This window comes from Panthera tigris, chromosome D3 (genome assembly GCF_018350195.1).
Source record: "Panthera tigris isolate Pti1 chromosome D3, P.tigris_Pti1_mat1.1, whole genome shotgun sequence".
Classification (NCBI taxonomy): Eukaryota; Metazoa; Chordata; class Mammalia; order Carnivora; family Felidae; genus Panthera; species Panthera tigris.
In genome coordinates this window covers 18,518,286-18,542,158 of record NC_056671.1, presented here as the reverse complement: position 1 = coordinate 18,542,158, position 23,873 = coordinate 18,518,286, and the positions used below count along the sequence as shown (strand labels likewise).

The 23,873-nt window shown below is 53.4% G+C and overlaps 1 protein-coding gene across 1 annotated transcript; it reads left to right on the top strand.

Annotated features, from left to right (window-relative positions):
- The first annotated feature begins 303 nt into the window (after positions 1-303).
- On the top strand, positions 304-23,873 carry LOC102971346 (glycolipid transfer protein). The gene is made up of 5 exons (XM_042962396.1): positions 304-508; positions 16,792-16,850; positions 17,884-18,017; positions 20,708-20,858; positions 22,717-23,873. Exons 1-5 carry the CDS (start codon positions 406-408, stop codon positions 22,897-22,899), a joined length of 630 nt encoding a protein of 209 aa, XP_042818330.1. The 5' UTR covers positions 304-405; the 3' UTR covers positions 22,900-23,873.

Sequence of the window (23,873 nt, the reverse complement as noted above, 5' to 3'; positions counted from 1 at the left end):
GAACGCCCGCAGAAGGTTCACATGGGAGCGGCTCACCTGGGCGGACCTAGACTGGCGAGTCCGCGCGCTTTCAGGCCGGACTGGCCGGCCCCGCCCCCTGACCAATGGCGGCGGGGAGGCGGGCGGCGACGGGCGCGGATTGGACGGGCGGGCGCGACGGCGGGCGCGGATTGGCGCGGGCGGGTGGGGGCGGGGCGGCGCGTCTGGGCGCTTAGGCGCTTGGCCTGCGGGCGGCGCTGAGCGCTCGGCTACGCGGGCGCGGCGAGGGCGGAAGTGGCGACGCTGGCGTCCCCTGAGTCTGCGGCGGGCGGCAGTGACGGCCCCAGCGCTGACGGCGGCGGCCCAGGGGGCGGCGTGGACGCCCGCGGCGCCGGCTGGGGCATCACCGCCGGCCTCGACCCCGAAATGGCGCTGCTGGCCGAGCACCTGCTGAAGCCGCTGCCCGCGGACAAGCAGATCGAGACGGGGCCCTTCCTCGAGGCGGTGTCCCACCTGCCGCCCTTCTTCGGTGAGCAGGGGTGAATGGGGGAGCCAGCCCGCAGCTCTTCTCCGGAGCGCTCCCAGATGCACCCGAACCCCCTTCCCCCGAGCATCCTCCAGCCGTCCCTCTCCCGGACACCCCAGATCCTATTTCCCCAGGCACCCAAGACCCCCTTTCCTTACAGGCACCCCAGGTTCTCCCTCTCCCGGACACCCCCAGATCCTTCGTCTCCTCCAGACACTCCACTCCTTCATCTCCACCACCTCACACTCCACCGTTTCCTTAAGATGCCCACCCCCCTCCCGCGCGCCAGTTCTCCATTCCTTGGGCTCCCCCGATCATCCCTCTCCCCCAGACACCCCTGACACTTCCAATCCTCCCATCTTCCCGAAAGCATCCCGCCCCTTCAACCCCAAATCCTGTATCCCTCACCCTATCATTCCCTTCTTGCTTTTCAGAATGGCTTTCAACTCCCTCCCCTTAAAATAACCCTCCCATTCCATAAGCCCTCTCTTTTCCTTACATTCTCCAGCCTCCCCCTCGCAGGTGTGAACCCTTCTTTCCTCAGAATTCCCCCATTCCAGATCAAAGACATCCCACCCCTGCACCAAGGGAGGAAGGATGAGGAGGGAGGTTTTGAAGAGGGATTCGCGAAACTCTGGCACCCCTTTCTAGGGGGAACCACCTAAAGTTTTTCCTCCATTTAGAACAGGGGTCAGGTCAGGGGAAGCTGCTTTGTGGGGTGACGTCAGACACAGAGTGCTTGGCATGGGCTCTGGAAGAAGGCCCCTGCCTCATATGGCAGGTCCAGGAAGGCTGTGGGAGCGTGAGGAAGGCAGTTGCTAAGCCAGTTTCAGAGCATCTTTCCTCACCTCTCTGAGCCCAGCCCAGGCCCTGGATGGAAAATGGGAAATAGAAGACAACACCACCCGCCGCTGCCTTTTGCCTTTCGGGTCCTGGCTAAAGGTGCAACCTGACCCTTCCATGTGGGCTTGCCCTGCGCCTTGCCCTGCTCATTCACTCGGTGGCCTTGCAGGAAGATACCCATCCCCAGGACAGAGTTCAGCTGTAACCCACAAACTGACAGAACCTTAACACTGACCTGGGGCTGAAGAGATCTGGCACACGGACAGCCACTCCCGTTACCCCTAAGTGGGTGGTCCCCATCTGTGAAATGGGTTTGCTGATCTCTCAGGCTAGCTGCGAGGGGGTAAATGTGTGTAAAGCTGTGAGCCCTTAAATGCCAAATGGATCTTAGCTGCGGGGGCCGCAGTTATCGCATCAGTTCCTTGGTCCAGTTTTGGTTCCTTCACGTAGTAGATGATTAATCAGGGTTTGAGTGAGTGCAGTCACCTGGTTCGTATGATCCTCAGACCTGGGTTAGCAACCCGAGAGCAGGGTCTTGGCCTTTTATGTCCGCAGCTGCACCCTCAGTACCCAGAACAGTGCCTGGCACATAGTAGGTGCTTAGTCCATCCTCATGGAGTGTCTGAAATGTTCTTATCGGTTATCTCAGTGTTGAAATAACACTGACTCTCCAGGCAGGGGCTTGGGAACTCACTGGCTTTGGCACCGAGGAACTTTTTATTTGCATGCCTCCCCCCACCCCCCACCACCTCTTGTTCTGTGAACATTGGCAGGACTCAGCCAGCTTGCCCTGGACAAGGATTCAGAATCTGTTTAAGCTAATGGTTCTCCACTGAGGGCGGTTTTGCCCCTCAGGGGACAGCTGGCAATGTCTAGAGCCATTTTTGTTTGTCACAGCTTGTGCGTGTGTGTGTGTGTGTGTGTGTGTGTTGGGCGGGGCTGGGGGGGTGGCGTGCAGGGAGGTGCTGCTGGCATTCAGTGGGTAGAGGCCAGGGATATGCCGCAAAATACCTTACGATGCAGAGGACAACTTCACCACAAAGAATTGATCCAGCCCCAAATGTTTGCCTTGTCGAGGTGAGAAACCCCAAGTTAATCTCTTTATCTTCGGCAAAGGTGCCTGTACTACGGTTCTGCAGTTGGGGGGACCCTCACCGGATGCGATCATCTGGCTGCTTTTAGAGGAGAGGGGACGGTGGCCCCTGGAGCCAGCAGGGCCAGGATGCCAGGGCTGAAGAGCATCCCCTCCTCCCTTCCTCTGGTCTGAAAGGACCCTTGTCTTTGCTGTGAGCCATGTGCCGTGGGGCAGCACATCTGTTGACAGAGGCCCCACTTATACAGAAGCCTCCGTGGGTTGGCCCACACAGAATAATTCTTAGCCCTCTTAAAAGAAAAAAATGTGATAATCCATTTTGAACCATTGTGCTTGTCTGGGAGAAGAGTTTCTCCTGAGGATTTCAGTTTTGGGAGGATGCTCCCACCAGTGGCTTTTCTCTGGGACTCAGGGGTCCGTTGAGATCCACCATGGGCTCTAACACAGGAGCTCTGTCTCATCTTGGGGGCGTGTGGTCACCTGGATGGTCCGGGTGGCTTGCGTGTGTCTTCTTGAATGGGACAGGTCTGGCTTAGTGGATGCAAGAAGTCTGAAATAGGTTGCAGCCACGCTTCCCTCTAAATCAGGGTCTCTCCACCATGGCACGGCTGACGGTTGAGGCAGGATCATTCTTTGTGGTGGGCGCCGTCCTGTGCATTTAGTGGCATCCCTGGCCTCTACCTACTCGATGCCAGTAACACCTCCCTCTCCCCAAGTTGGGACAATGACTTGTGCGAGGAGACAAAATCTGGTGTGAGAACCACTGTTCTTCATATAAATAGGGCAAAGGGCTGAAAGCTGTTTTGTTTTGCTTTAAACGTTTATTTATTTTTGAGAGAGCGCAGGTGGGGGAGGGGTAGAGGGAGGGGGACAGAGGATCCCAAGCAGGCTCCTCTCCGGCAGCAACGAGCCCGATGTGGGGCTCGAACTCACGAACTGCGAGATCGTGATCTCTGAGCCGAAGTTGGGAGCTCAGCCGACTGAGCCACCCGGGCGCCCCAGAAAGCTGTGTTTTTAAAAAGTATTGAATGCTGTAAGGAAGATCTGTGTATCGAAGGAAAAACTTTGCAAGAAGAAATGATAAATAAAAATCTCTCTGTCATCTCTTGAGCACTTACGATGTGCTAGTACTCTAATCCTCTCAGAACCTTTTGAGGTCGGGTTTTTTGGTTTGCTTCTTTTTATTTTGAGAGCATCTCTGTTGACATTCCGAAATACTTTCCTATTGGACTCATTTTTGTCCGTCTTAAGGGAAAATGCATAAGTTGCTTTTTTCCGCCCACTATATAGCATGACCATCTTCCCATGCCTGTCACCATTTGTCACAGCTGCTTAGAATTCCCTTGTTTGAATGTGGTCATCCTTTAATTAACCAGTCCCCTGCTGTGGGCCACGCACATCACTTCTCTCATGGTCTGCTCTCGTAAACAACTCTCATAAACAATGCTGCAGTGAACATCCTCGTATGTGTTTCTTTGTGTACTTCTTTCATTATTTGTAATTTTTAGAAGTGAAATTGCTGGGTTGAAGGATGCGAAAGCTTTTAGAGCAATCACATTTCTTTCACTTTTGTCGGGTGTGGTTTGTGACAGAGTTGGTCAGCCCGGGTGAATGCTGATTCCTCGGGCTGCGGGTCTGGTGTGGCTTAGAGCGTCCACATCTTGGGCTAGCCCTTCGTCCTTATCTCTGGCCTGAACCTCTGGCGTGGTACAGGCTTTACTATGTCCACTTAGAGTCCAGCCCCTTGTCCGGCTTCTTTCTCCACCTTGACCCAGTAATTGGATCTCATGTCTGAGTGATCAGCTTGCGACTGACTTCTGTGAGGCTTGCTCTCTCATCTTTTAGGTCAATTATGCAGCAATGTTCTACAGTACTAACAATTAGAGGGCGGAGGCAGTGGGAGAGGGGGAGGGAGAGACAGGGATGTCATTTCATCTGGTCACTCCCTGCCTAGAAGCCTCGGTGGCTCCTTATTACCCCACCTTGAAATCTGTGTTGTAGCCTCTCTGGATGGCTTGCAGCCCCACGAGTGGTGCCGTGCCATCACTTGCCTCTGCCTGGCACACCCCTCCTCCTCTCCAGCCTACCACCTTCCTTTGGCCTGGCTGGGCTCCGCTTATCCCTACGGGAAAGTCACCTCATCCGGAAAGTCTTTCCTGACTCCCTTAGACTACCACAGAACCTATCACATTCTGTGACTTTGAGCTATTTCAGCGCCTGGCTCCAGGTGAGCTGGTGATATTTGCTGAGTGAATGCTTTTGGTTCCATTCCCATGTTTTTTTTTTTTTTTTTGTTTTGTTTTTTTCTGGGTTCTTTCTAGGAGAAGTTTTGCTTTTCTCTCTCTTTCTGAATTAAAATACATAACTCACGGGGCGCCTGGGTGGCTCATTCAGTTAGGCAGCCAACTTCAGCTCAGGTCATGATCTCAGGGTTCGTGAGTTCGAGCCCCGCGTCGGGCTCTGTGCTGCCAGCTCAGAGCCTGGAGGCTGCTGCGGATTGTGTGTCTCCCTCTCTCTGTCCCTCCCCTGCCCCCGCTCTGTCTCTCTCTCAAAAATAAATATAAACATTAAAAGTTTTTTTAAATAGTAATAAATGAATAAATTAAAAAAAATACATAACTCATAAACCGTACCTATGGCAGACATGACATTATTAACCAGTCACAATACCGCTCTCTCCCTTCTAGTCTAGACACGGCCTCGGTGTTTTTCTTAACACGCTGTTCCAGGTCCGTCGGACGTGGTGCATGAGGCCAACTGAAGATGCAGAAGCTGAAGGGAATGATCTCCATCTCTCAGTTCTTGACATCCACTTTCTGGGGATGATTTTTCTTCCTTCAGATCTCTTATGTCATTAAATGGACGTTCAGAGAAGCAGGCCTTACAGGTGTCTGATGCTCATTAAATAGTCGTAGGGGAAACCCCAGAAGAGTGATTTCCCATCCCTTTGGTTCAGTGCTCGCTCTATTTGTGGGGGGGGGGGGGGGGGGGGACAGTGGCAGCCCAGAAGGACAGAATTATCTTCTTGTTATACAGCCAGAGAAACCGAGGCCCAAGAGGTTAGGTGACATGCCCAGGGTCACACAGCCAGGGGGCAACCAATGGAGCCCAGCCACAGCTCAGGTCAAACCAGAACTCGGGCCTCAGGCCTCAGGATTCCTTATGCAGTGGTCTTGGCCATGTGCCTGCTTGCTGTCCTGGCTTCCTGTCCGGCAGAGGAGAAACCCCCTTCTGCCCCGCGTGGAGCCACCTGCATGGCCACTAAAGAGTCCAGGGGGCACAGTGACTGGTTCAAGATGCCGGAACCCGCAAACCAGATATGCAGCTTTCCTCCCGGGTGTTTGCCTCGTAATCGGCCCTCCAAGCTGGGCCTGTAACCCTTGCTCATTTGAATGCAAATTTGAATGACTGGGATATAGAAGTCACCCAGTCATCCCAAACAGGTCAGCTTCTCCTGTAATTGGAACATGGCGTTAACCGCCTGAGAACCAGCCCCCTTAACACCCCTTGGCCTGGGAGTAAGAAGTTCCCCTTCTTTGAGGGAAGTTATCTGCCCCAGGGCAACAAGTACCTTCTGGGACTCAGGACCACCTATCAGATCTCTGCGGTGTTTTGTTTTTTAAGTTTATACAAGTTTTAAAGCTAATATCGCAGGAAAGATGAGCAAGAAACTGGATTGAACCGTCTTACTCTAGCAGCTTAGTTATCATTTTGGTTGAGTGTCTGTTGAAGGCTGGATTCTGTAGGGACCGGACATAGACTGTATGCCTGTGAGGGACGCTTTTAGAGGAAACTGTGTCCCTGTGGGAGGAAGAAGCCAAAAATACACTTTCTGCAATAGGGTTTTGCAATTTCGAAACTGCCAGGAGACTCTTACTGGCTGGTAGTGCCTTTGCAGGTAGTGGGTGGGGGCCCACTAGACTTTAGGAGCACCTACTGTGTGCCCGATGTCCTTCTGATATGTCACGCTCATGATCTCACCTGGCCCAGGGAAGATCTGAGTGACCCCTGTTGAAAGAGCTGCTGCTGACTCCTGTGTTAGCCGGTTGTGTCTGTAACAGCTGTGAGTTGGCTGCTTTTGAGGCTCAACTGGGAGAAGTCACTTTGAACTTGGGTCCGCTGTCTGCTGAAGGCCTTGCTCTGAAAATCATAGGTAGATGAATGGGAAGAAACACGGGCCCTGGCGGCAGGCCGAGCCCACGCGAGCTTGAGTCCTGGTTCCACGGTGCCAAGGCTGTGTCCACGCCTAAGTTCATCCCCTCTCTAGGCCTCCAGCCCCGACTGGGCTTGGCCTCCCAAGAAGGATGGAGGTGACCTTCCCAAATGATTTTGGTGCTCAGCGCCCCGAATCGCTCCATCTTTGCCCAGATAGGACGGATGGCCTCAGGCCTTCAGACACTGCCACACAGCCCTTGGGAAAGAAACAAAGATTTCCAGAAAGAAGCTGTCTCTCCCATCTGTGGGTCTGGTGACCGACGGCCAGGGCTTGGGGCCAGCTGCTGGTCTGAGACCGCTCCAGCACCCTCATTTATAACATCCAAAGACCAGCGCGGAGCACAGACCACCGGTGCCCGCCTGCTTTGTCCTCCAGTGACTGCGAGTAGATCCTCCTCGTCCCCATGTTCAGAAAAGTCTGGCCCTGAGGTCAAGGACTGAAGTCTGGCTTCTGCTCCCAGAGGGACTCAATGGAGAAGTAGGAGGGAAAGTGTCCACTCTGTCTCTTGCTAGCTCATCCAGGCCTGCCTCACCTCCAGCACAGGGCTGCTTGGAGGAACAGTGCCCCACTGCGAATCCCTCAGGGGCAGAGGTCGGGCCCTCCCGGGGCCCAGCAGTGCCGCCGGCAGAGCGGAGTTGTCCAGAGGTGTCGACCTGAAAGGGAACGGGAAGAGCGAGTGACAGAGGGCTTTGTAAAATATAACGCACGACCCTGATCACAGCTAGCGTGACTCCTGTCTTGAGTGGCGCCCACGTGCCGAGCTTTGAACGAGCCTCTGTCTCATTTCTAAGCCTTCTCATGACCTTAGGAATTCGGAAGGAGTAGCACCATTTTACAGAAGAAGAAACCGAGGTTCCGAGTGGGGAAGGGAGGTGACCAGGTCGGCACAGCTGGGAAGTGGTCCACGGGGCTGAGAAGTGGGCTGGCCCTGTGATAAGGGAGGGCAGCACTCAAAGACCCGGGAGGTCTTACTCCGGGCAGAAGTAGCCCCGTTTCTGGCCCTTCCACGCTGTTTGGGAGTGGGGGAGGGGAGTGCTAGGAAATCCCCATCTGGCCAAGCCGCGCTGGTTTCAGTGAGCCACCCGGAGGGGCTCTGGTCTTAGGTTTCATTGTTTCAGTTTAAAAACCGCCTGGGTGGATGTTCACTCCTTTTGTTGCTTTCTTACAGTGTTACTTGTATCGGGGGCTTTTTTTTTTTTTTTTTTTTTCTCTTTTTGGTTAGCGTGTTAACTGTATCTGAGCTTTTAAGTCATTACAGCTGATCCGCCCTCTCCAGGGTCCTATAAAAACCAGCCAGCTCACACTTTCCTGTGCTCGGAAGTGATTCATTTTCTGCCGTGCTGTTCCCCCAAGTTCCCTCACTCCACTCTCGTCTGAGAGCCCGTTTTTTTTTTAATGGTCTGGAGTACATTTGAAGTCCTTATTTTATGACAGGAGGTTTCCTGCTAATTGTATCCATATCCATCAGTAGGCTCCACTTTCTCTCCTCCCTCCCTTACTCTCTTTCTTCTGTGATTTCTTAGTCATTGGGAGCCTTCTTCTCTGGATTTCCTCTCTGAAGAAAAGCTTTGTTGAGAAAGATGAAAATGATGTTATAAATAATAATAATAATAATAAGCATAAAGAATACTTTCTTTTTTCCTGAGCATTTACTAGGTGCCAGAGACTGTGCAAAGCCCTTTAAACAACACCTCGTTTAAGCCTCCCAGCGACCCGATGAGGTGAGGTCCTGAGGTGGGGTCCGTTGTCGGCCTCGTTTTACCAATGAGGAAGCCGCGGCTCAGAGAGGTTAACTGATTTCTCCCAGGCCACACAGCAAGTAGAGAAAAATGAGTTTCCCAGCCACATCCCCACTTCAGGGGTGGCTTTTGTTGAAGGGGACAACTGTGGACAAAGGGAGTTGGCATGCCATAGGGGTGATTTTTAATTTATAACCAGTGTTTTGGATTGGCTTTCTTTTGTTTTGTTTTTAAATATTTATTTTTGAGACAGTGGGGTGGGGCAGAGAGAGAGAGAGAGAGAGAGAGAGAGAGATGGAAGAACCAAAGCGGGCTCTGCGCTGACAGCAGAGAGCCCGACACGGGGCTCAAGTCCACGACCCACGAGATCGTGACCTGAGCTGAAATCAAAGAGTCGGGCGCTTAACCCTCTGGACCACCCGGGTGCCACAGGATTGTTTTGTAAACATCCTTTCCTCTTTAGACAGTAAAAATTTTAAAAACGACAATTCACACAACAATAAAATGCCTTATCTCGAGAAGTCTTAGTTTTACGAAGGTGGGCATTCTCAAAGCAGGCCTTAGTATAGACTGAGCCATCACACACACACCACATACCTGTGGATTAATAAATGATTCACTTCCATCGGCTGTAATTTGAGTTCCTCCCATTATCGTCCTCGAAAAGCCAGGACCTGTAAAGTTAATCTGCCTCGTATCTTTAGCAATGGAACCTAATTATCCAGCTACTGAAAAAAAAAAAAAAAATTGAATTTGAAATAGAACCTTCCTAAACCAGGCTCCTAGCATCAACGACACAGGCATCCTGTTCTTCCTTTTTGAAGTAAGTATTGGTTGGGGTCGGGGTTTCCATCCTGAATCACACAGGCTGAAAGCAAAGCCTTGTGTCTAAGAAGAGGAGTGCTTTTTATTCCTCTGCCAAAATTATTCCTGAGATGGAATGAGAGGGGGGTCCAGGCAGGGCAGTTCAGTCGCCCCGTTGCCCAGTGTCCGGCAGGTGTCGTGGGGAAGCTTGCATATGTGCTGTGGTCGTGCTCAGAGCGTTCGTAACAACTGTTGCTTTCCAACCACGTTGAAGCCGGAAAAAGTAGAAACGAGTCTGATTCTGGGTGACATATGGTGACTGATGGCTTGTGGGGCATTCTGCTCTCTGGGCAACCTCCTTATCTGAACCCTGGTGAATCCCAGGTAGGAGGTTGTCCAGCCAGAATCGTCACGGAGGTCATGCACAAAATGCTTGACCTTGAAGCTGACCCCCTTCATTATTTGTTTCCCAAGTATCTAGCAGAATGAAAGCGCTACAGAGAAAGCAGGAGGGAGTGGTGCTCCTTGCCTGTCAAGAACAATTTCTTTTCAGTTAGGCAACTTGGTCCTGAAAACCTGAAAATGCCACGTAGAGCCATTTAGTGAAGGGTTCAGGGGGGCCTGTGAGGTTACTGGCTCACACCTTTATCATAATTCCTATCATCGATGATGGCCCTATTTAGAAAACCGTGTGTGGCTTGGTATACGAAAGCAGGGACATTTGTGTTACATTTTGATGCGTTTCATCCAGAGTGGTTGAACCAGAGAAGGTTGGGGCATTCGTTACATTAGACAGCTAAAAAATATTTCGCCGTTTTAATTTTATCTTCTTTTTATTGTCAAGGTAAGACATTTTGTTGTTCTATGTTATGCCATTTTTCTATCAGGTTCGGCTGTTTCTTATTGATTTATCAGAGCTCTTTACATATTAAGGATAATTATCTTTAGTCTATGGTTTGTTTCACAGACCAGCCCTCCGACCATCAGTTTGTTGTTTGCCTCTGATTGGTGATGGGATATCTCCTCATGCCGCATGTAAGAGGTTTCTGGGTTTTGTAATCAGCTTTGTGGTATTTTCCTTATGCCTTCTGGATTGAGTAGCATGCTTAGAAAAACCTTCCACACCAAACAGAAGTGGCCATTTGCCACATATTCCAGATAACCAAGGCTTATTTAGAATCTGTGCTCATTAGGAGTGGTCCTATGGAGTCAGACGTTGGAGTTATAGCTTATTCTTTCCTTTCTTCTTTCTTTCTTTCTTTCTTTCTTTCTTTCTTTCTTTCTTTCTCCCTCTTTCTCTCTCTCTCCCTCTTTCTTTCTCTCTTTCTCCTTTCTTTCCCTTTTTCTTTCTTTCTCTCTCTCTCTCCTTTCCTTTTTTCTTTCCCACTCTCTCTTTCTCTGTCTCTCCTTTCTTTCTTTCTCTCTCTCTCTCTCTCCCTCTTTCCTTCTTTCTCTCTCTCTCCTTTCTTTCCCTTTCTCTTCTTTCTCTTCTTTCTTTCTTTCTTTTCCTCTCTCTCCCTCTTTCTTTCTCTCTTTCTCTCTCTCTCCCTCTTTCCTTCTTTCTCTCTCTCTCGTTTCTTTCCCTTTCTCTTCTTTCTTTCTTTCTTTCTTTCTCCCTCTTTCTTTCTCTCTCTCTCCTTTCTCCTTTCTCTTTCTTTCTTTCTTTCTTTCTCTCTCTCTTTCCCTTTCTCTTCTTTCTCTCTCTCTCTCTCTCCTTTCTTTCCCTCTCTCTTCTTTCTTTCTTTCTTTCTTTCTTTCTTTCTTTCTTTCTTTCTCCCTCTTTCTTTCTTTCTCTCTTTCTTTCTCTCTCCCTCTCCTTTCTTTCTTTCTCTCTTTCCCTTTCTCTTCTTTCTTTCTTTCTCTCTCTCTCCTTTCTTTCTTTCTCTCTCCCTTTCTCTCTCCCTTTCTTTCTTTCTCTCTCTCTCCCTCTTTCCTTCTTTCTCTCTCTCTCCTTTCCTTCCCTTTCTCTTTCTCTTTCTTTCTTTCTTTCTTTCTTTCTTTCTTCCTTTCTTTCTTTTTCTCTCTCTCCCTCTTTCTTTCTCTCTCTCCTTTCTTTCCCTTTCTCTTCTTTCTTCCTTCCTTCCTTTCTTTCTTTCTCTCTCTCTCTCTCTCTCTCCCTCTTTCTTTCTCTCTCTCTCCTTTCTTTTTCTTTCTTTCTTTCTTTCTCTTTCTCTCTCTTTCCCTTTCTCTTCTTTCTTTCTCTCTCTCCTTTCTTTCTTTCCCTCTCTTTTCTTTCTTTCTTTCTTTCTCCCTCTTTCTTTCTTTCTCTCTTTCTTTCTCTCTCTCCCTTTCTTTCTTTCTCTCTCTCTCTCCCTCTTTCTTTCTCTCTCTCTCCTTTCTTTCCCTTTCTCTCTCCTTTCCCCTTTCTTTTTCTTTCTTTCTCTCTCCTTTCTTTCTTTCTTTCTCTCTCTTTCCCTTTCTCTTCTTTCTCTCTCTCTCCTTTCTTTCCCTCTCTCTTCTTTCCCTCTCTCTTCTTTCTTTCTTTCTTTCTTTCTTCTCTCTCTTTCTTTCTTTCTTTCTCTTTCTCTCTCTCTCCCTCTTTCTTTCTTTTTCTCTCTCTCTCTCTCTCTCTCTCCTTTCTTTCCCTCTCTCTTCTTTCTTTCTTTCTTTCTTTCTTTCTTTCTTTCTTTCTTTCACGGAGAAAGAAACTTTCACAACTTCCTTTCTCCCTGGAGGTAAGATGAGGAACTAGGAAACCATCCAAACCCCCTCCCTCCCTTTTGGCAGAGGGCTTCTGGATGGCATTTTAAAGAGCCTGTTTGCTGACAACAATAAAAACCAACTTGGAGGTATATCTGCAAAACTGGTAAAACAAGAAAGGTAATTTTGGGGCACGGCTACATTCCGTAGGAAAGGTAAGGCTGGGTAGTGTCACAGTCTGCCCAGAGCAGGGGCCAGCCTGAGTTTAAACTATTCAAAAGGCCACCATGTGCTTGGTGATTAAAATCATCTTCTGGTTTTCCTGTCAGAGTACTCTCCTTTTTGGTGAGTTCACCTGGCTGGGAACATTCTAGAAAGAAAGGTGAGGGAGAAGTGGAACCAGCCCTGGTTCTGTAATTACGTCTGAGTGCCTGGCTTCCTCTTTGTGACCCTAGGCAAGTCCCTTGACTTTTCTGGGCGTGGTGGCCTTGGACGGCACCAAAGACAGACACGCCTGGAACATTCAGCAGGTCATGTTGAAGCAGGTTTCAGCCTCAACTGCGCCTGCACACGGCACCTGTGGGCTGCGGACAGTGAGGGACCTGAGCCCGGCACGGTTAAGTCACTCGTCCAAAGTCACAGACCTGGGACCTGAACCCCAGACCAGCAGACCTCAGAGCACCACACCGCCTCCTCCCTGCTCCCAGGTGCTCCGAAACTGACCCCGACGTGCGCGTCTATGTGTGCACAGAGATGCCTCTCCTGCTGGAAGTGGACTCTGGGGTCAGCCTCCCCACCCCTCTCTCCTGGGGTCCGCCCACTCCCCCCCCCGACCCCCCCCGCCGTCCCTCTCAGCTCCTCCTCTGCTCCCCGCTCCAGAAGTACACGTAGGCCCTGCATCCCTGCCCTCCCCAGTGGAGCAGAAGCTGTGTCCCTGCCTGGTGGCCACGGCACACAATAGCCACTGCTCCCAGGGCCCGGCTCCTGCTGACCACAGCGGCCTCGTGACCCGCATAGCACACTGTCAGGAGAACGCGAAACAAAAAGCCTTTCTCCCTGCCACCGGGGCAGGACTGCTCAGAAACTGCACAAGAGCTCTTTTCAGAGCGGAGGAGGCCAGATAACATTTTTCTGCGTCTCTGAAATGCATGCTCAATGACCTGTGTCACTGGGACAGGCCGGTAAACCGCCCATGGGTGGTTGGCAATGACTGGTTCCGGAGCCCCGGGTCTGTACGTTCTCCCATGGAAGGTTCTCCTCGACTCGGCCCGTAGCGGGGAGAACGATCACACGCGGACCGAGCGCTCAGTTGGCACGTATGATGCCTCCCCACGTCGCGCAGCCCCCCAGGGCCGGTCTTCCTACGTTCTCCTTTATCAGAGAAACTGGGGCCCCATCCCCTCCCCGTATTCTCCGCCATCTTGGTGGTATGGGTGCCTCTAGAACCATGCGTCGGGTCAATCGGCACCACCAGTGGGTGGATAGAAAGTGGGACTGGAGGGAAGTTTCCACCGTCGGGCCACTCATTCGTGCCACGCATGCTGGGCACAGGGGGCACAGGGCGGGGGGGAGGGGGGGCACAGGTGACCAGGTCCCTGCCCTCTCAGAGCTCAAGTCCAAGGGGGAGATGGGTGGTAAATAGAATGACATGTGGAACCACAAGCACCATGAAACGGACTCGGAAAAAAAGTAAAAGGAAAAAATACGACTTTATGGCAAAAAAAACCCCACAAAAAACACAAGCCCTGACTTTTCCCCCAGCATGTTAAATGCGACAAGTTTTTTCCTAATTTTTAAATGTTTATTTATTTTTTGAGAGAGACAGAGACAGAGACAGAGACAGAGTGCAGGCAGGGGAGGGGCAGAGAGAGAGGGAGACACAATCCAAAGCAGGCTCCAGGCTCTGCGCTGTCAGCACTCAGCCTGATGTGGGGCTCAAACCCACGGAACCGTGAGATTACGACCTGATCCAAAGTCGGACACTTAACGCACTGAGCCACCCAGGTGCCCCGACAATTTTCAAACATAAGGTAAAATTGAAAGAATTTTAACAGTGCATATTTGCACACCCACCACCTGCATTCTGCCATTAATATTTTACTGCACCTGTCTATCCATCCATCAGTTCACCCTGTATCTTTGGACATTATGCGTTTTTGGAGGATGAGGACATGAAGCCATCAGCCAGAGCTGAGGATCAGTCAGTCCCCATGCAGCACATCCAGGGGACCCGCCTGGCCCCTGTGAGGGTCAGCATTGGTGACCCCTGGCTGCACAGTCAAGAGGGAACAGTCGCTGCGACTGGCTCGCTTGCATTACTATTTAAGTCCAGAACGCCTTGTCCTTCGCGGCAGCCAGTAGTAACGTGCTCCAGGGTTAGCAGATTCCACGACCGTCCCTGCTGGATGAAGTCAGTGGTGCGTCAGGCAAGATGAAAGATTGGGATGGGGTAGTTTGGGAGGCCGTCTGGACCCCCAGCCCAGCACCTGGGAGCCGCACCTGCATGGCCCCGTGGAAGGCGGTCTGGCCCCACAGGCACGGGAGAGAAGCCCAGTGGATGACAGAAGGCTGGCCAGTCAGCCTGAGGATTCTGTGCCTGAAGCCTGCCCTGGGCCTGACGAGGGGCCTCAAGAAGGCAGAGGATAGAGGGATGTGGGTACAGGCCAAGCGTGTTCCCGTTGGGCAGAGATTCCTCAGGGCCCGTGGCTTCTGAGCACAGCTGGCTGACGTTTGCAGGACCACGGAGCTTGAAGTCGTGAACGTGGTCAAAACCCATCTTATTGAGTTGGTGCACCGGGCACTCTGCTAAATGCGTCCAGTACATGGTTTTTTAATTCCCGTGACAGTCCTATGAATTAAGTACAATTACTGCCCCATTTGACATGAGAGGAAACCGAGGCACCCAGGCGAGGAGACTTGCTCAACTGGGGTGTGGCCGGGGCAGGATTCAAACAAACCCCATCTGTCTGGATGCCTTCCCCACTTTCTTTCCACTGGCTTCTGGGGTATTTCATTTATAGTGTCTAAAGCTGTTTCCCCAATGCACCTCTTTTAACAGCTGTGCTTGGACTGTTCCAGATGGCTGGCCAGGTGTGCCGGGTCACCTTGGGTGGAATTCAGTCTGCAGCTGCCCCTCCCCCAAGCCTCTGCTCCCGTGCGGTCAAGGTGGCGTGCACACAGAGGCCCGTGCCTGACCTGCTGGGCGAGGAGAGTCTGGCATGTCCCTCCCGTGGGTACCCACGGTGGCCTGCTCGGGCGTCTGTGTCCCCGGGGCCCTGTGGTCTCTCGACACAGCAATGAGGAGGGGAAGAATGTGTTGGGGGAGCACAGCTGGCTTCAGGCTCTGAGGGTGAGGGTTGCGCTGAACCTGCTCACGAGGGAACCAGCTCTTCCCTGCGTGTTTCCTCCATGCCAAGCCCTCAGCAAGAGGCTCTGACCTGTGGGGTGTCTCAGGTCCTCACGACAGTGCCAGAGGGTCACAAAGGAGGGAAAGGAGGGGGGCAGGCTGCTCAGAGTCCCAGGCCCCGCCCATTTCGAGGTCTGCCTTTCATGGACTCAAAGGTGTCACTGGCGGGGCGCCTGGGTGGCTCAGTTGGTTAAGCGTCCAACTCTTGGTTTCTGCTCAGGTCACGGTCTCATGGTTCGTGAGTTTGAACCCGGAGTCTGGCTCTGTGCTGGCATAGTGCAGCCTGCTTGGGATTCTCTCTCTCTCTTCTTCTCTCGCTGCCCCTCCCCCACCCGTGCTCTCCCTCTCGCTCGCTCTCTCGCTCTCAAAATAAATAAACTTCAAAAACAAAGACAAAAAACGGTGTCACCAGTAACACCAAGAAGGGAAAACCCCCTCCAATTAAGAACATTCCGATTCCAGACATAAGCAAAACGTGTGCCTTGGAGGTGGGTTCTTTCAAGTCCTGCCCGCGGCATCTCTGATCGGTCCTGCTGCCCCACTGGCTAGATGGGAAGGCTGAGGCCAGTGCCTGCAGAGCAGGGTGGAGGTTGAGCCGGCGTCCCTCACGCAGTGTTAAGTGACTGGGACCCCATTGCTGACGTGTTCTCCCGGGCTCTGATGCTGGGTCTCCGAACCGTGGAGCCTCTGCGTCGCCAGTTTCTTTCTTACAGGCTGGTGAATGAGAAGGTCATTAAAAAAAATTTTTTTAACATTTATTATTTATTTTTGAGAGAGAGAGAGAGAGCATGAGCAGGGGAGGGGCAGAGAGAGAGGGAGACACAGATTTGGGAGCAGGGGCTCCCGGCTCTGAGCTGTCAGCACAGAACCCAATGCGGGGCTCAAACCCATGAAATGCGAGATCATGACCTGAGCCGAAGTCGGACCCTTAACCGACTGAGCCACCCAGGCGGCCGAGAAGGTCATTTTTAATCAATCTGGCCCTTCTGCCTCATAAGATTCCTCAGACTGGTCTATTAGCAGTGATCCGCCTTGTTGGCCAAGAGGGCTTTCTCAGAACATTATTTCTGCAAGGTACTGTATACAGCTGTGCTGATCAATAAGGTAGCCACCGGCCACATGTGCTATTTACATTTCAATGAATGAAGGTCAAGTAAAATTACAAATTCAATTCCTCAGTCACACCACATTTCAAGTGCTCGGTAGCCACGTGGGGTCTATATTAATGCAGATACAGAACATTTCCATCACTGCAGAAAGTTCTGGGCAGTGTTGTCCAAGAACAAAGGGCGCTGCGGATAAAAGGATTTGCCCCCTAGATATTCCAGTTGGATTTTAAAGGCTCTGACAAGTCCTGCAACAAGAAACTGGTCTCACCTGGAGCCCACCGCTCCAAATTAACTCGCCCACAAGCCTTCTTACCACCTATAAACAGCTCCGCTCGTCCCTAAACTGCCTTCCGGTTCCCAAGCGTCTGTGGCCTATGGAGTTCCTGAATCTCCTCCTTGTTGGGAATCTGAATCTTTCTTCTGGTTTTGTCCCCAGATTGCCTCGGGTCCCCAGTGTTTACTCCCATCAAGGCAGACATAAGTGGCAACATCACGGTATGTACTTGGCCCAGCGGCCACAGCCCGGAACCTCCACTGGGACTGTGAACCTGCATTAGTCACCAGTGCCCTGCTCCTGGCCGCAGGCTCCCCAGGTTGAGGAACAGGAAGGAGACGTGGAAAACAGGCTTGGCCCCCAGGTCATCTGGCCCAGGGCTCTTGGTGCTCCTTTGAAATCATATACCCCGCAGTCACAGTCTGACGGGGATGACAGTCTGAAGGGTTGACCTGGGAAGGAACCTCCTGGTTCTTGTATCCACCCCGACCAAATAAGAAGTAAACTCCAAAGTCCACGGGTGCATTGGCTCGGCCCTCCCCCCTCCCCATTCCTGGGTCATCCCCTGGACTGCCGTCACCCAGCCACTGCCCTTCTCCCCGTGAGGATCCACGTACGGCCCGGCCTGCCGCTTGGCCACGCTGGATTGTCTCATTTTGTCAGCCCAGTGGCCCTTTGAGGCTGGTCTGTCGTTATCCCCATTTTACAGACGAGGAAGCCGGGGCTCGGCGGGGTGGAAGGGCTCACCTAAGGTCACACAGCAAGGAAGGAGCGGAGGTGGGATTCAGATCCAAACTGCCTGGCTCCGATTCAGGAGCCTTGTTCCCGGACATCTTTGAATCCCAAAGCGACCGTCCACTTCCGATGCTCAGGGTCTGAGGCGCCATCGATCCTGGTTGGCGAGCATGGACCCTGGAACCGGTCTATGCCGGATCCCGCTGCCAGCTATCCCTTCCCCTGTCTGAGCCTCGCTTTCCCCACTGCAAACGGGGATCATGACAGCAACATCAGGACCACTGGGAGGATCAGTAGAGCAGCGCCCACAAAGGGCTTTGCCAACCCTCCCGGCTCACGGAAGGTGCTCGGTAAACGTGAACAGTCACGGTAGTTACTGTCAGGTAGTTACCGGCACAAGCCCCTGCTGCTGGTGCTGGCGCGGGTGGGAAGGAGAGGGGTGCTCCCCGACCAGGCGTGGGGGACGGCCGTCCGTGGGGACGGCCTTTCCAAGGGAGAACCCCGTGTGCTCTGTTTCAGAAAATCAAAGCTGTGTACGACAGCAACCCGGCCAAATTCCGGACCCTGCAGAACATCCTGGAGGTGGAGAAGGAAATGTACGGAGCAGAGTGGCCCAAAGTGGGAGCCACGCTGGCGCTGATGTGGCTGAAAAGGTGATGGGCTTGGGTGGCAGGGCGTGTGTGGCCGTGCAGCCCTGGGGGCCCTGCTCTGCAGACTAGGAGTGTCCAACCCTACTGTTGCCCTCCGAGGCCACCCCCGTTCCTTTCACGTGTGTGAAATGCTGAGAAAAAGTGCCCAAAGGGCCAAGGCCCCCCTGCTGGTGATGCTCCCTTGTTCCAGTCCCATCAGAGGCATAGCAAGTGAGTGCATACTCTAGATGTCGTTCTAATCGTTTTTTTTACGTCTGATCGTATTTCGTGTGCTGTGAGTTAGGTGTGGTGATCATCCCCATCTCACAGGGGGAGGCCACTGGGGCTCTGGAGGCCAAATAATGTGCCCAGGTCACAGGGTCAGAGCTGGACCCCAATGGCCAAGCACAGTTGTGCAGGTTGTACGCTGCACAAAGGTGTCCTATCTAGGGCTGGTTGCATCATGCACGTGCCAGGTTTGACTTTATGGGAGCTTCTTGACAGGAATACAGCATCTTGAGGAGAAGGCACTCTCTCTGATTTGCACAGAATTGTCCCATGGGCTGGAGGCAGGGTACCCTGATAGGGGATTTGAACCCAGACAGTCTTACCCCAAACTTGAGAATGCTCATAATCACTATATATATATATATATATATATATATATATATATATATATATATATATATATATATATATATATATCATCCTTCCAGCAGATACTTGACCCCACATCCAGTTGTTCTCATCTCACAGATAAGACCACCGAGGCTCAGAGAACCCGGGCAGTTGGCTGGCTGAGCTCACACAGCTCTCTACCAGCCACAGAATTCTCCTTTAGCTGTGTAGACACCACTGGCAGCTGCCACGAAGCCAGGCACATACTCCGCCCCACGGATGTTCCTAGTGTTGCCCTCTCTTGGGCCTGGAGTCAGGAAGGGTGCTCCTTCCCTGTGTCTCTCCCCAGCCCCAGCCGGCCGCCTCTCCCCACCACATACTTCTTTGGTGAAATGGAACAGAGAGAGTCTCCCACCTGGAGGGCGCAGCCGAGGACGTCAGGGGGGTGGATGGGCTGCAGTTAACGCCCTCACAGCATGTTTTAGGGACCACCCCCACCCACTTTTGTCTCTCGGTGAGAGACTCACAGGCCTGGGTGAGGCCTGCTCCCTGGTTCATCCATCGGCAAGTTCTGCCGGTTTCTTAGGAGGAGCAAGGCAGATGGTGATGTTCAGCTCGGTTAGATTGTTCGTGTCCCGATCAGACATGGGCAGAGCCGGATGACTGGGAGGGCGGGTGAAGGGAGATGCCAACTGGCTGAGCACGTAATAAGCACCTGCTGTGTGCTGGGCTTGTGGGATGCCGCATCGAACAAGTGGGGTCCCTCTTCAGACACCACAGCCTGAGCAGGGTATCTGGCTGGTGGGTGCATCCTGACAGCAGGGTAGCAGTGCCTGGAGCAGAGAGAGGTCAGGGAGGGCTTCCTGGAGGAGAGGTGCCAGGCAGAGTCTCTGGGACTGAGCAGGAGGGTCCCAGGAGGACGAGGCCTTGGAGAGGTGGGAGGGCAGGAGAGACCCGGTGCCTGCTAGTCTGGGAGGGTCTGGTCTCACAGGTTCTGGATGTGAGGCAGGAGCAGGGAGGGACCAGGTGGGATTGGACAGAGGTGAGTCCCAGCCTGATCGGGGTGCTGGGGAGCCACCGAGGGCCATGAAGGTGTTCAGCCACAGGGTCAGATGGTACCCCATCCCGGCTGCTGGGTAGAGGGCGGTCATTAGGGCTGTGGGGAGGCAGGGGCTCAGCAGAGGTGGCTGAGCAGGACGGGGCTGGGATTGTCCCCTGGGCTCAGTCCCACAGCCCAGGCTGATCCCTGATGGTTAAGGGCTCTGATTCAGGTATGGAGGACTTCCCTTTACCTCACAGGTGACAAAGAGACCCTTTAGTCCCAGTGCTCCTGCCCCTAAAAGCCTCCCCTCATCCCCCGCCAGCCTGATCCCCACCTCTCTGCAGGGAAGGAACAGAGCAGCTCATCCAGGGACTCCGGGGGAGAGGGAAAGATGGGGAAGGAAGGAGTCGGGCTCCGGGGTCAGACAGTGGGGTTCGCATCCTGGCCTTTGCCTGAGCCTTTCGGGGGTGCCTCGATGTTCTCCTCTGTGAAACGCGCAGGTTGTGCCAAGCCTAGCCTCCTGGGGCCGAGGGAGCCGGAGATGAGATGCCGTGCATTCAAGGGCCTGGAGGAGGGGCTCAAGCGGCCACTGGAGGGTGTAGACAGTGGCTCGGGGCGGTGGTGAAGGTGGGGCGTCCAGGCACAAGGCGGACCGGTCAGTGTGTCCACAGTCCGTGGTCCGCGAGCTGACGCGTGGCGGGGGCTGGCCGCGTGGACACAGAAGTGGGCAAGGCAGGCCCAGACCCGGCCTCGTAGACCTCGCAGCCCGGCGGGGAGCGCGGCCAGCGGCCAGCGGCAGGTCTCCTCTGGACAAGGTGCCCGGGAGCCGCTGCGCTGAGCCGGCCGGTCACGTTACACGTAAGCGGGGTCGAAGCTACCGCCTGAGGAGTGACCACCACCGGGAGCGTGTGTGCGCGTGCGTGTGTGCGCGTACCCGCGGCTCAGAGCGGGCGCTCGGGTCCAAGTGCGTCAGGGTCTGTGCAGGGGTGTGCCGGCGGCGTGGCGGGTCCGAGCGCGCCCGGTCCTGAAGCGCTGTCTCTCTCCCGGGCCGCAGGGGCCTCCGCTTCATCCAGGTCTTCCTCCAGAGCATCTGCGACGGGGAGCGGGACGAGAATCACCCCAACCTCATCCGCGTCAACGCCACCAAGGCCTACGAGATGGCCCTCAAGAAGTACCACGGCTGGATCGTGCAGAAGATCTTCCAGGTGGGCCGGCCCCCCTCCTGCCACGGCTTAGCCGTGGCCCTGGGCGACCCGGTTGGGCCCAGCTGGGCCTATTCGGGCTGAGGCTGGCTCACGCAGGGGCCCTGTCACGTGCGCTCGCCCAGCCCCACCTGTGGCCGCGGTGGGTGTTGCCAGAGCTGCTCCGTGCTGTTTCCGTTGAGTGTCCCGTGACGCCTGACCGGGGGGCTGTGGGAGCAACCCTGGCGGAGACTCTTGAAGACCGAGGGTCGCTGGCGGGCAGGCCTGTTTGGCCCCTTGGATTCTCCCCGGATCCTCACCCCGGGAAGGGAGGGGAAGAAGGGCTCCTGTACCCACCGGGGCATCTGCTAAAGAGACGCGGGTCCACAGGGCTCTTGGTGGCTTACGTTGGGGTGACATTAGCCAGGGTTTCTGCAAGTGGGGCTTCAGCACCAGCCTGGTTGCCTGGGGGCCCCCAGGATCGCCAGCTGAGAGGCCCATCGGGAAGATGTCAGGAGGTCCTTGGGGTGCCCCCCATGCTGTCTCTGGCTAACTCTCGTCTCTTGGCCCCTCGTCTGGCCCAGCCTGTCCTGGCCACCCTCCCCTGCAGCCCATCCCCTGTCCCCTGAGAACCGGGGTCCAACAGGCTGGTCTCTTTCCCACAAGGCACAGGCTGGGTCAGGAGCCAGTCTGGGTACAGGCAGGAAGAGCTGGGCCACCCCTGGTGGCCCCCCAGGTGGCACCCCTGGCTGTCCCCCCTGGTGGGGCTGGGGGCAGGGCCCAGGTGGGTGCCATGAAGCCCTGCTCCCCCTCCCCCACGCTGTGTTGCCCCCTACAAAGTCCTTGCAACCCGCACCTGAGTGATAACAGCATGTCCTGTGTGCCTGGCCCAGGGCGGGCTGCCCACACATTCTACTCTTCACGAACGCACATCCTCACCTCCATTTCATAGATGAGGAATCTGGTGCTCAGAGAAGTTGGTTAATTATCTCACTCAAGGTCACACAGTAAGATGCGGTCTGGGATTCCACCTCCCTGAGCCTCAGCATCGTCATCTTTCAAATGGGCGTAAACTAGGCCTCACCTCCAAGGGTTGTAGTAAAGATTAAAAGAGTTAATATGTACAAAGTGCTTGGTGCCTGGTTTACACTCAGTAAATCAAAGCTTTACTGCTGCTGTTCGTATGCATGATTTTATTATTTATAGCCACCCCAGCCTGTCTAACTCCTAGCCTAAGCTTCTGACTCAGCTGCAACCTTTTCTTTCTGGCTCTGCAATTCTGCGCGTTACCTGTTCTCTGTACTTTTCAAGTGTCAGGGGAGCCTTGAAATTTAGGGACGTGTAGCCCCACCCCCCCCGAAGGAGAAAAGAGGCCCCCGTCCATGTCAGCAGCCCTCTCCCCTGGTCCGAAAGTGCGGTCTCTGAAGAAGCAGTCCATCTTCTCCAGAGCAGGGGACCCAGAGGGAAGCGGCTCGTCCATGCTGAGCACCTACTGTGTGCCTGGTGCCATGCTGAGTACTTTGCACAACCTCCTTGATCCTTACGAGAGCAACCTGATGCCCGTGGGTGCCATTATCATCCCGATTTTACAGATGAGGAAACTGAGGCTCAGAGAGGCTAAGTAACTTGCTCAAGGCTCACAGCTAGTCGGCGGCACAAGCTGGAATTTGAACCCAGGTCTGTCTGTCCCCGAAGCTGGTGTCCTTCCTGCTGTCCCTCACGGGGGTAGAAGGGAACACACATCTCCCTCTTCCTTTCCCTTCCGACACCATGAGTAGCAGGGACCTCGGGGACACCCCCTCCCAGAACCCCACTGTGCCCCGCCTGGCGGCCCCTGCTGGTCCCCTAACTCTGTGCCCCCTCCCCTCTCGCCCGTCTCAAGGCAGCGCTCTACGCGGCACCCTACAAGTCTGACTTCCTGAAAGCGCTCTCCAAGGGGCAGAACGTGACAGAGGAAGAGTGCCTGGAGAAGGTCCGTCTCTTCCTGGTCAACTACACGGACACCATCGACGTCATCTACGAGATGTACACCAAGATGAACGCCGAGCTCAACTACAAGGTGTAGGCACGCGCACCCCAGCAACCGGCTAACCCGAATCACTGTGAATCAAGCTGGCGGGCCGCCCGCACCGGCCCGCGTGCCCCCACCCCGGAGCGGCCCAGAGTCCGGCCGGGGTCTGCAGGGGCCGGGCGGCCCAGGTTTTTCTTTTTAAGTCATTTTTGGGGGTTTATCCTCACGGAGCAATAAATAACGATCCTACTTCCGAATCTCCTTTGAATTTCACAGCAGCACAGACTGACTTTATCCCTTCATTTCAGTGTGGGAAAGATCAATTAATGTTTCTAATCAAGTTCTAAGGTTTGTTTTGTTTTTTTTTTTCTCCCCCCACGCGGAGCATAACTCTGGGGGAACTGTGTGTCATACCCCTCCCTTGAAAAAGAAGCATGTGTCCTTAGGATCTGGCTGAATGATGTTTTGGGTATTTTAAGGACCATGAGGAGTTTGATCTGAAATTACACAGAGCCCCTGTTGTGGGATTTTTTTTTTTTTTAAAGCAAACTGGCGTGTGTTCTCATGTGGTTTGCACAGCCCGACCTCCCAACAGTCATTAAAGATACTGTTCTTTCTTACTGTCTTTTGCCAGACAGTTTTTTTATAGCCGAAAGCAACCAGCAAGCCTTTGATGGCCACGGGGAGGGTTATTTTAAAGCTATCAGGCACAAATGAGTGGCCCTATGTGACTATATTTGCATTTTTCTGCATAGTTATTTTCTTCAGGGACAGCTTTTCCAACCTAAGAAACTACCTACTGTGTGAACTCTCTCAAGGGGGAGAGGATGAACCCTCCATCTACTGAGACCCAAGAAAAATGCCTCGCTGCCTTAACTGTCCTTCTTGGCGCTAAAAAGAGCTGTATTTTTTAAAGTGTTGGGGCGAACAGAGCAGCCCCAAAAGAATTGATGTGTGTTAAAACCCACTGAGGAACAATTGGTGATTTTTATGCAGAGACTAAATGATCCTTAATAAACAAATCTCTA

Bases quoted from the DNA above. Each gene is read 5' to 3' on its own strand.
- LOC102971346 (XM_042962396.1), top strand. From the start codon at position 406: ATGGCGCTGCTGGCCGAGCACCTGCTGAAGCCGCTGCCCGCGGACAAG. The intron at 16,851-17,883 runs GTATGTACTTGG...GCTCTGTTTCAG, and splicing joins ACATAAGTGGCAACATCACG to AAAATCAAAGCTGTGTACGA. The intron at 20,859-22,716 runs GTGGGCCGGCCC...GCCCGTCTCAAG, and splicing joins TCGTGCAGAAGATCTTCCAG to GCAGCGCTCTACGCGGCACC.